General features: G+C 38.5%; 1 protein-coding gene across 11 annotated transcripts in view; it reads right to left on the bottom strand.

Annotated features, from left to right (window-relative positions):
* Positions 1-12,244, bottom strand: part of PABIR3 (PABIR family member 3) — a 49,539-nt gene that overhangs the window by 23,455 nt on the left and 13,840 nt on the right. For 10 of the 11 annotated variants that reach the window (XR_008497080.2, XM_054471427.2, XM_054471429.2 and 7 more), the window contains one exon: positions 12,032-12,110. Coding sequence is in view for 10 of the 11 variants with exons in the window: in XM_054471427.2 (XP_054327402.1) it covers positions 12,032-12,110 (79 nt within the window). In the remaining variant the exon portion in view is untranslated. Of the gene's footprint in view, positions 1-3,468; positions 5,414-12,031; positions 12,111-12,244 lie in introns of those variants that run through there. The other variant, XM_054471434.2, reaches the window with a different exon arrangement.

The raw sequence follows: 12,244 nt of genomic DNA, 5'->3' as shown, positions 1-12,244 counted from the left end.
GCTTAAGGAATATATTACCTCACTAATTATATGTTGCTTAAAGTATTAAAATCAGTTTGTTTTTTTCAAATCATTTGCTAGAAAGTAGAAGAAACAGCCAAGGTTATAAAAATAACAATAGAAAATTGGTATGTGGGTAACTGAAAATTTACTACATATAAATTTTATTTGACAATTAGCAACAACTACTTCACCACAATAATTCGCTATTGTCAAAATATGGCTAGCTGTTAAGTATTTCACTATGTTTTGAATACTTGCTATGTTTAATGAGCTATTTTTCTGCTCAGAGGGGAATGAGAGAATTTTTTTCTTTAAAAAAAAAAAGCCAGCTAATAAGCTGTTGTTATTACCCTCAGTTATTACTCAGAGACCTTACAATCCACTGAAGAAACCAGTCTTGGAAGCAGATTTTATATAAGAGACAAGGAAGTGCATGTCAAATGAAAGCAAAGTGGGGTGGGAATAAGAAGCAAAGATGAAGTGGGTGTGTGTAGGGGGTGGGAGGTGGAAGACAAATAAGAAAGGCATAAGGTGGTATTTCAGTTGGACCTTCAGAACAAGGAGTTTGCCAGCATAAGCAACAGAAAAGTGAAAGTGCTTGGCATGTTTTAAGACAGGATACTGGCCCTGTGTGAGTGGCACGCCAAGTTCGTGGAGGGAGAAAGGACTCTGAGGCCAAAAGCGTGAAGATACTAGAAAGCTTTAAATGTCATGCTCAAAGAGTTTGAACTGTGGGAAAATGATCTACTCTGTTACACACAGGAGAAGAGCAGGTTACACCTAATGGCACCATCTATTTAACTTTGGAATAGACATACTCAGATACATATCATCAGCCCTGAGCCTGGTTCTATTGCTATCCAGAGAATGGGTATAAACATGTCACGCTGGATGCAGTGGCTCACACCTGTAATCCTAGCACTTTGGCAGGCCAAGGAAGGCAGATCACTTGAGGTCAGGAGTTCAAGACCAGCCTGGCCAACATGGTGAAACCCCATCTCTACTAAAGACAAAAAAAAAAAAAAAAAAAGATCCGGGCGTGGTAGCAGGTGCCTATAATCTCAGCTACTCTGGAGGCTGCCACAGGAGAATCACTTGAACCTGGGAGGCGGAGGTTGCCGTGAACCAAGATCACGTCACTGCACTCCAGCCTGGATGACAAAGCAAGACTGACTCAAAAAATAATAATAATAAAAAAAATCTGACAGTTGTGGACTCTTGACTGGTGCATAACTCAGACTGGCCTGTACTAATCATGTTCCAGGGTTGATATCTTAAGGAAATTTGTAATTCAAATCAATAATGCTACTAGCTGACCCTTCTAACAAAAGTCAGAAATCTTTTCTGGATAAAACCTATATTAAAGGGATACATTGGATATATAATTTGTTGCTATAGGCAATAGTGTTATGAACAACATGCTAGAGTTGCTGTTTTAAGCATCTATTTATATTAAATGTGATAATGGTGATAATGCATGTAATGTGTTTAGCACAACACCTGGCACAGAGTTAGTGCTAAATAAATGGTAACTATTACTACTACCACCATTATTACTACGATCATCAAACACTCTAGAATACATCATTTAATGATACATAAACAATTTGAATTATATGCTAAGTATTTATAAAACTAGGCTATCTGTCCCCTGTTACCCAGCAGTTTCCAGTCTTTTCCTATTTGATCTTTCATTTATTTATTTTTAATAGATTTTATTTTTTAGAGCACTCTTCGGTTCACAGCAAAATTGAACAGAAATTATAAAGAGTTCCCACATACCCCCTGGCCCTCACAAAAGTGCAGCCTCTCCCACTATCAACATCCCTCACCAGAATGGTGCATTTTTCACAACCAATGAACCTACATTGGCACATCATTACCACCCAAAGTTCATAGTTTACATTTAGGTTCACTCCTGGTGTTGGACATGCTAAGGGTTTTGTATGACATGCATCCATCATTACAGTATGGTACAGAATAGTTTCACTGCCCTAAAATTCCCCTATGCTCTGCCTGTTTGTCCTGATCTTTTGTTTTTTTTCTTTTTTTTCTCTTTTTTTTTTTTTTTTGAGAAGAAATCTCAGTCTGTCACCCAGGCTAAAGTGCAGTGGCCAGTGGCCCAATTTTGGCTCAATGCAACCTCCACCTCCTGGGTTAAAGCAATTCTCCTGTCTCAGCCTCCCGAGTAGCTGGGATTACCGGCGTGTGCCACCACGCACAGCTAACTTTTGTATTTTTAGTAGAGACAGGGTTTCTCCATGTTGGCCAAGCTGGTCTCGAACTCTTGGCTTCAAGTGATCCACCCACCTTGGCCTCCCAAAGTGCTGGGATTACAGGCATGAGCCACCGGGCCTGGCCCTGATCTTTTTGTTCTTAACAGAAATTGGCTCACATTTTTTCTCATTATAAAGCATATATACTCAATATATATAATTTAATACATTCTGAGTCTTTCCATGTTAAAATTCATCTGCAACACCATTTTAAGTGCTGAATGTTATACTGTAAGGACGTACCATAATAATAAGCAGCACTTTTATTATGTGCCACACATGTTTTATCTCACTCAATTCTCATAGCAACCCCATGAGGTAGGCATTATTATCACCTTCATTTTGCCTCAGAAAAACTGAGGGCTACAGTGATTAAGCAACTTGTCCAAGGGGTTATGCAGTCATTGCTAGAACTGGAATTCAAATACAGGTAATGAAGGCTCTTTCGATTGACCTATTCCCTATTGTTAGACATTCAGGCTGTTGCCATATTTTTTGCTAGCTCTTATAAATAATGTTGTAATAATATCTTTTAAGCTAATGTTTGTGCACATCCTTAATTAATTCTTTAGGATCCATTCATAGAGCTGGAATTTCTGGGTTGCAAGGTTGTTGATACATATCACCAAGCTGCCCTCCAGAAAACTTATACAAATTTACTTCCCAGTAGTGTATTAGAATACCTATTTCCTCGTACCCTCTCAACATTAGATATTGTGACTTTTTTTTCTTTTTTACCTTGAACCCCAAATATTGCTAATTTAAAAATATTTACGTGCCCATTCTTAAGGCATACTATAAAAATAATCAAACTTTCAAAGCAAGCAGAAAACATTGTGATTTATACAGTTTTGGAGATTCTTCCTCAGTGTTCCCCTTTAGTAACACTAATTGAGAAGTTGTGCAGCGGCATGAACAGAATCTGAAAAATTTAGGTTTTCCTGAAAAAATCTCATATACACATGGACATATATGTGTACATGTATACATTTTGCGTGTATATGCATATATATGTATACGTGTATGTATATATGTATATATGTACAGAGAATACACGTATACAAATATACATATATATACAGATACACAAACACACACAACTTTGAAGAGGTAGAATTTTAATACGTTTAATTCATGCTACTAAGGTTCACATCTTCATCAATCAAATGCCCAGAAAATTCACAATATATAACATGAAACACTATGGTTTATAAAGTTTATAATCTAATGAAAAAGATATATAATCTGAACTTAAATGTATACATATACTTTCTATAGAAATTATGACACTTTGGCTGTATTATAATGACATGTCATAAATAAGACAATTACTTTCTATTTTTTAATTTTTTATTTATTTAACTTTTATTTTAGGTTTGGGGGTACATGTGAAGGTTTGTTACATAGGTAAACATGTGTCACCAGGATTTGTTATACATATTTTCTTTTTTTTTTTTTTTTTTGAGATGGAGTCTTGCTTTGTCACCCAGGCTGGAGTGCAGTAGTGCAATCTCGGCTCACTACAACCTCCATCTCCCAGGTTCAAGAAATTCTCCTGTCTCAGCCTCCTGAGTAGTTGGCACTACAGGCACGTACCATCATCCCCGGCTAATTTTTTTGTATTTTTAGTAGAGATGGGGTTTCACCATGTTGACCAGGCTGATCTCAAACTCCTGACCTCAGGTGATCTGGCCACCTTGGCCTCCCAAAGTGCTGGGATTACAGGTGTGAGCCACCGCGCCTGGCCTGTTGTACATACTATTTCATCACCCAGGTAGTAAGCCCAGTACCTAATAGTTATCTTTTCTGCTTCCCTCCTCACATCCTTCCCGCTCAAGTAGACCCCAGTGTCTGTTGTTTCCTTGTGTTCATAAGTTCTTATCATTTAGCTCCCACTTATAAGTGGGAAAACATGGTATGGCAAATTTGTTTCATAAAATAATGATGAAAGACTTCCCTAGAAGAGATTATTTTTAATTTATACCTAAGGGATGGGAAGGAACCAGTTTAGGTTCAGGTGAAGGCTTAGGATTTCCCACTGAAAAAGTTCATCCAGGAAATCATGAGAAGATGGACTGAAATTGATGACACCAGCAGGGAGATAGTGTGAAATGTCTGAGGTAGGTAGGATTTGAACTTGAGCTACAGAATCATAAGCTACAAGAATTTTTTAATTGGACAAAATGTAGATCAAATATTGTATTGGCTGATTCTTTTAGTAATAATGTGAGAAGTTAATTGCAGAAAACAAGACTTCTGGAAGAGAATTCTCCCCAAATTAAGTACTACAAGTGGTGTTTGCAAAGGAATTACCTTAGATAATTTTTCCACATGAAACAAAGTATTAAAATAGAAATAATGAGTTTACTGAGATGTAATAAACATCACTGGTATCTTTTGTGCAAATTTCCCACTGTGCCTTTTTCTCACACTCCCGGAAGAAAGAAAAGTCCTTGGAAGGAACCAAGAGTATCAGCACCAAGGAATGATGTCATGGTGTGAAGGTGGCTGGAAGTAGAAGTAGCGGGAGGTTAGGGAGGGTGCTGGGTGAAGCTAATTCCTAAGAATTATCTCCAGTGAGGGGATTAAGATAGGAGGAAAAACCAAGCTCAGTTCCATTTAAGAGAGATCACAGAAAATTCATATTGTAAAGACATTAACATTTTTAAAAATTATTTTTCATTTTCCTAGGTTTGCTGTTTTTAAGCCATTTCCTACTATAGTAACTAGAGATAAAATGCTCAGAAAATCTGAAACAAAGGGTTGTACACTATGTTTATAAATGTCTCTGCCTAGTTTCAGAAATGATTTAAGATGGTTTATAATGCTACTTAACATGAACTGAACATGGGCTAGATGCGCAGGGCATAAAGCAGGATCAGGAATGTATTACATGCTTGCAACTTTGTGGGCCATACACTAGATTTGGGGTTTGTGGTTGCCAATATGAAAAGCAAAACCTAATGAGACAGATGTCAGTAGGCCTAAAATTAGAACAGATGAATTGCTCAAGAAAAGCACAACCTTTTCTCTTAGGAAGATGAGACATTTCCCCTGCTTCCTTTGGAAGAGGAGGGGGTGGGGATGGAGAAGTGACGCAGTGACACCCAGATTGAGCAGAAGTGCCAGAATTCCTGGTGGGAGAGAAAGGAACAGGCATGTCAACTTTAGAGTTCTTAGGAGATAAAGCAAAGGGGCGATTTGGGAGAAGGCATAGTCTCAAGGTCAGAAGAGGTCTTTGGGCTTCTGTTCAACAGAAGTGGGTGAAGTGATTTCCTGAGAGAAGTGAAGAAAATATTTGCACTTAATTAAACAAAATAATTGTGAGGGAACAGTTTTTTTTTTTTTTTTTACAATGCTTGGAAAATATGCATCTTTATTTTTGTGTTGAATGAAACCCATGGCTCCTCAATGCCCTCTGTCACAGTGATTTGTTTCTAAAACACTGTTTTACCTATATATGTATGTATACACACACACACCCATATATATATATACACACACACAGACACAATATAAAAAAATATATATATATATACATATATATGTGTGTATATATATTTTTTTCATATGGAGTCTGTCTCTGTCTCTGTTGCCCAGGCTGGAGTGCAGTGGCGGGATCTCGGCTCACTGCAAGCTTCACCCCCCGGGTTCAAGAGATTCTCCTGCCTCAGCCTCCCAAGTAACTGGGATTACAGGCGCGTGCCACCAGACCTGGCTAATTTTTCGTATTTTTAGTAGAGACGGGGTTTCACTATGTTGGCCAGGCTAGTCTCAAACTCCTGAACTCAAGTAATCCGCCCGCCTCGGCCTCTGAAAGTGCTGGGATTACAGGCGTGAGCTACTGCGCCCAGCCTGTTTTACCTATATTTAAATACACGAAAAGCAGCACCAATTTTTAAAATTGTGGTAAAATATACTAACATGAAACTTACCATCTTAACCATTTTGAAGTATACAGTTCAGCAGTGTTAAGTACATTCCCATTGTTGTGCAGCCAATCTCCAGAACTCTTTTCATCGTGCAAAACTGAAACCCTTTAGAATTGTACCCTTGCAAAACTGTATCCTTTAAACAACAACTCCCCATTCCTTCCTCCTCCCAGCCCCTAGCAACCACCATTCTACCTTCTGTGTCTATGAATTTGGCTACTTTAGATGCCTGTGGCACCAATTTTAAGGATAGACCAGTATAGGACATAACCATTAAACTTATAGTTTATGATATCATTCAATAATATTTGTATTTTTTCAAGAATAATATTTCTATTTTGTAATATAATATCTACTAGAAATGAAAACACCTGTATTGCTCATGCTTTGTGAAAAACATCCAACTAGTATAGAAATGCATGAAGTAAAAATAAAATTCTGCCGATAATGTCATGCTCCAGAGAGATCTACTAAAGATAGGTTGATAGATATCCTTCTCGACATCTGTAAATATATATAAGAGCTTGCCTATATAAATATATATAAGAGCTTGATTTTGAACCCTGGGTCTAATTACTAGTTACATAATTAACTGTGGCTGCTGAAGATGGTAGGGTAGAGAGATAGAAGGAACCTGGGTCTCTGATGACGTCATTGGCCCACTGAACTAACCTGGCCTAGAACTTCCTTTTCTTGGGGCTTCTTACTATTTGAGATAATAATGCTCCTTATTGCTCCTTATTGTTTAAGTCTCTCTGTTTTTTGTTTGTTTGTTTGCTTTTGTTTTTGTTTTTGAGACAGAGTCTTACTCTGTCACCCAGGTTGGAGTGCAGTGGTGTGATCTCGGCTCACTGCAAACTCCACTTCCCGGGTTCAAGTGATTTTCCTGTCTCAGCCTCCTGAGTAGCTGGGATTACAGGCGCATGCCACCATACCCAGCTAATTTTTGTATTTTTAGGAGAGACATGGTTTCACCATGTTGGCCAGGCTGGTCTTGAACTCCCGACCTCAGGTGATCCGTCCACCTTGGCCTCCCAAAGTGCTGGGATTACAGGTATGAGCCACCTCGCCCAGGCTGTTTAAGTCTCTTCTAACTGGATTTTACTGCTTTTGCCAAAAGCATTCTAATTCATGTCATTCTCCTAGATAATTCAGCAGTTCTATACTAAAGGTAAGTATATACTTACTTATGTCTTATAATAATAATGAAGTGATACTTAGACACAATAAAAGCATATGCATAGTATTGTTATAGCAAGCTAAACCAACAAGCCTTGAAATCCCCATCATCCAATAAGTTAAAATGACTTCAATTCTGCCAAACACAATCTGTTATATAAGATGGTTTATTTTAAATATACATTATATTAAACTGAACATTATGCAAATTAAGAGCCTAGAATTCCTAAGGAACGTTATGCATTTTTAAAATGCCAAGAATCACCGGGTACAGTGGCTTACGCCTGTAATCCCAGTACTTTGGGAGGCCGAGGCAGGCGGATCACGAGGTCAGGAGTTTGAGACCAGCCTGGCCAATATGGTAAAACCCCATCTCTACTAAAAATACGAACATTAGCCAGGCATGGTGGTGCATGCCTGTAGTCCTAGCTACTCAGGAGGCTGAGGCAGAAGAATCGCTTGAACCTGGGAGGCGGAGGTTGCAATGAGCCGAGATCATGTCACTGCACTCCAGCCTGGGCAAGAGATCTGTCTCAAAAAAAAAAAAAAAAAAAAAAAAGAAAGAAAGAAAAAAAAAAAACCTTTAAGTGTTTGGTACTAGAAAAAAAGATTTTAAAATTATAATTTTTAAAAAGCCAGGTACACTGGTTGCTGATTATATGTACTATTACTGATAAAAACAAACCACATATTTATTGAGCATTTAGTATGGGCCAGTGCTGTGCTGAGTGCTTTATACTGATCAAGGTAATCCACAACAAACCTACAAAGCAGTTACTTTTACATTCCCATTTTACAGAAGAGGAATTTGCCCCGCAAATAACAGCTTGGATGTACAGTGCCATTTATAGGCCCTTGGCTCTCAGTTATTCTTCAAAATCAAATCTGGCTTAATCTCACCCCACTCCTCCTTCTACTGAAAGTGCTTTCAAATATAAGAATTCATGAGTAATATCTGTTTTGGTAATTTAAAGGACACTTTTCAGTCTGTTTGACAGCTTGACAGCATATGACTTACTACTTTTCCTTGTTTTTTCATGGTACTACTCTCTTCTGAAGCCTCCTCCTGCCTCTCTACTTAGTCCATCACTCTTCTTTTGACTGATTTTTAAGTGTTGGTGATTTTTAAAGTTTTGTCCTGCAACTTCTTCTCTGTTCTGTCTATACTGTCTTTGTAGGTCATATCATTAATTCCCACAGCTTTAAATAACAATCTACCAATGATTCCCAAATGGTTATCTCTAGTCCAGATCTCACTCCTGAGCTTCAAACTAGTACATCGAACATCACTAGTTTACAGGTCCAAGAGAACCTCAAATGTAACATGTACAAAGCTAAACTCATCCTCCTTTGTAAATCTACTCTTCTTGCAATGGTCCCTTCTTATTCTGTGGCACCATCATCCCATCAGCTGCCCAAGCTAGAGACCTAGGAGTCAGGTTTGCCTCCACTGTTTCCCACCGTCCATTGATTCCATCTTTGAAATTTCTCCTGAATCTGGAACTTTTCTCCATTTCCACTACCATCACACTAGTCCAAGCTACCATCAGCTCTTTGCCAGGGTTACTGCAGTAGCCTATCTGATCTTCTTGCATATACGTTTGCCCTCTTCCAATCCACTTTCCACTCTGCAGCCAGGGCAATCTTTTAACAAATCTGATCATGTCAATCATTGGCTCAAAACTCTTCCATGGCTTCTCACTGACCCTAGGATAAAGTGCAAAATACTTAACATGACTTGAAGGCCCTACAAGATATTGCACTAGTCTACTTCTTCAACCACATCTCTCACCACTGTATCTTTACTTTCACTGTAGCTAAAATGCACTTCTTTCAAATTTTATATACACTCTTTTATCTATACACCACACTTCCTTTTCCAGGACTTCAAGCATGCTGTTTTCTACCAGGAATATTGTCTACCCCTGCCACCAATATCCCAAACTAGCTAACCCTCTCACATCAGTAAGATCTCAACTAAGATGTTATCTCCTCCCCGAACTTGGTTAGATCAACCCTGGCAACTAGATCAGGGCCTAATACATAGTGGGTCCTAAACCACTATGTTGGCTTCACTGAGTAGAAGACTGGATAGGTATGGAAGGCTTTGAGAGGCAAGCAGGTGCTCAACAAATATCGTTGAATGAATGAGTAAATGAGTAGAAAGAAGAAATATTTATTTAATGAAGTTATAATTTCTCCCACTATAAAATTAATGCATTTGTGGGAACAATATTGAATATCATTCTATGAAGAAGAAAATGTCCAGTTTTAAGATTAGCAAGCAATATTTTTTGTTTGTTTGTTTGTTTTGAGAGAAAGTCTCACTCTGTCACCAGGCTGGAGTGCAGTGGCGCGATCTTGGCTCACCACAACCTCCAACTCCCGGGTTCAAGCGATTCTCCTGCCTCAGCCTCCCCAGTAGCTGGGATTACAGGCATGCACCACCACATCAAACTAATTTTGTATTTTTGGTAGAGACGGGGTTTCACCATGTTGGCCAGGCTGGTCTCGAACTCCTGACCTCAGATGATCCTCCCGCCTTGGCCTCCCAAAGTGTTGGGATCACAGGTGTAAGCCACCACGCCTGGCCACGAGCAATATTTTTAAATTGGTATCAAGCTATAACATTTCACTAAAATGTATACTATAGATTCTATCACATTAAAAATCATATTATAAGAGAAATCTATAATACATAACACATAACACATAAATTACCAAACTGATTCAAGAAGAAATAGAAAATCTCAACAAACATATAACAAGAGATAGAGTCTGTAATCAAAAACTTCCCAACAAAGAAATGTCCAGGACCAGATAGTTTCAATGCTGAACTCTACCAAACATTTAAAGAATCAACACCAGGCCACACAGTGGCTCACACCTGTAATCCCTGCACTCTGGGAGGCCAAGGCGGGTGGATCACCTGAGGTCAGGAGTTTGAGACTAGCCTGGCCAACATGATGAAACCCCGTCTCTACTAAAAATACAAAAAATTAGCTGGGCATGGTGGCAGGTGCCTGTAATCCCAGCTACTCAGGAGGCTGAGGCAGGAGAATCGCCTGAACCCGGGAGGCAGAGATTGCAGTTAGCCAAGATCATGCCACTGCACTCCAGCCTGGGCAACAAAAGCAAAACTCCATCTCAAAAAGACAAAAACAAAAACAAACAAACAAAAAACAAGAATCAACATAAAATCCTACTGAAGCTCTTACAAAAGTAGAAGACAAAGGAGCACCTCCCAATACATTCTATGACGCCAGCATTACCCTGATACCAAAGCTAGCAAAAGATACCACAAGAAAACAACAGGTCAATATCTCTTATGAATACAGATGCAAAAAGATTTATCCCAGGAATGCAAGGGTAGTTCAACATGGAAATCAATGTAATATACCATATTAATCGAACAAGGTGGGGAAACACATGATCATCCCAAGAGATGCAGAAAAAGCACTTGAAACAATTCAACACACTTTCATGATAAAAATACTCAGCAAGGCCGGGTTCGGTGGCTCACACCTGTAATCCCAGCACTTTGGGATGCCGAGGTGGGCAGATCACTTGAGGTCAAGAGTTCGAGACCAGCCTGGCCAACATGGTGAAATCCTGTCTCTACTAAAAATACAAAAAAATTAGCTGGGCATGGTGGTGCGTGCCTGTAATCCCAGCTACTTGGGAGGCTGAGGCAGAAGAATAGCTTGAACCCAGGAGGTGGAGGTTGCAGTGAACCGAGATCACGTCACTGCACTCCAGCCTGGGGGACAAAGTGAGATTCTGTCTCAAAAAAAAGAAAAAAAAAAAAAAAGAAAAGAAAAAGAAAAATACTCAGCAAGTAGGAGTAGAAGGACATTTCCTTAACATGATAAAGGACATTTACCAAAAACTCACAGCTAAAATCATATTCAATGATGAGGAACAAGACAAGGATATGTATGCACTTTAGAAACTAGAGAGAGGTACTGGTTGAACAACATTCTGAATGCACTAAATGCCATTGAATTGTATACTTTAAAACAGTTAGTTGAACGTTATGTGAATTTCATCTCAATAAAAAAAATCATATAATGAATCATGTATTCACCTTGGCTTACTGATCTACAAGTATATTCCCTATGTTTACAGGATAATTAGTAGAAAAGAGTTATAATTTAGAGATTGCATGATAATACCATGAAAAGCAAATCTTATTTACAATTCAAGATAAATGTGAGATAAAAGTCTAAAAGCCTGAAAATTACTTTTAGGAGAGTCTACAAATTTTCCTCTCAAAGTTAGAATTTTCTTTAAAAAAAAATGGGAAACCAGATGGGCTTATACATAAAATCTCAATGTTAAATCCATATGGGATTTAAAAATTAATTCTGTTGCAGCTGCAGCAATCATAACTGTAGTCAATGTGTTTATTTTTCCTTCAGTAATGTTTAGAGCAGTGTTTCTCAAAGTAGGAACTTGTTAGAAATGCAAATTCTCATGCTCCATCCCCATCTACTTAATCAGAAACCCTGGGGGTGAGACTCCCGCTGGCCATCTGTGTTTTAATAAGCCCTCCCTGTGAATGCTCAAGTTTGAAGACCATTGGTTAAAACCAGTAAGCACAAGTCTTGGACAGGGAGGCCACTATAAGCATTTTCTTACCAGAGAGCGTTGATTCCTAAACGTTGTTCTGTTTGTCCTAATTCTTAACATGTCAGCTTGCAACACCTGTGAATTAAAACTAAAAAGAAAAATGAAAACATGTGTTATATAAAATCCATTACAAAATTCTTTTTTTTTTTTTTTTTTTTTGAGACAGAGTCTCGCTCTGTTCTGTTGCCCAGGCTGGAGTGCAGTGGCATGATCTCAGCTCAC

This window comes from Pongo pygmaeus, chromosome X (genome assembly GCF_028885625.2).
Source record: "Pongo pygmaeus isolate AG05252 chromosome X, NHGRI_mPonPyg2-v2.0_pri, whole genome shotgun sequence".
NCBI lineage: Eukaryota > Metazoa > Chordata > Mammalia > Primates > Hominidae > Pongo > Pongo pygmaeus.
The sequence above is the reverse complement of the archived record's forward strand: the minus strand, read 5'-3'. Positions and strand labels throughout refer to the sequence as shown.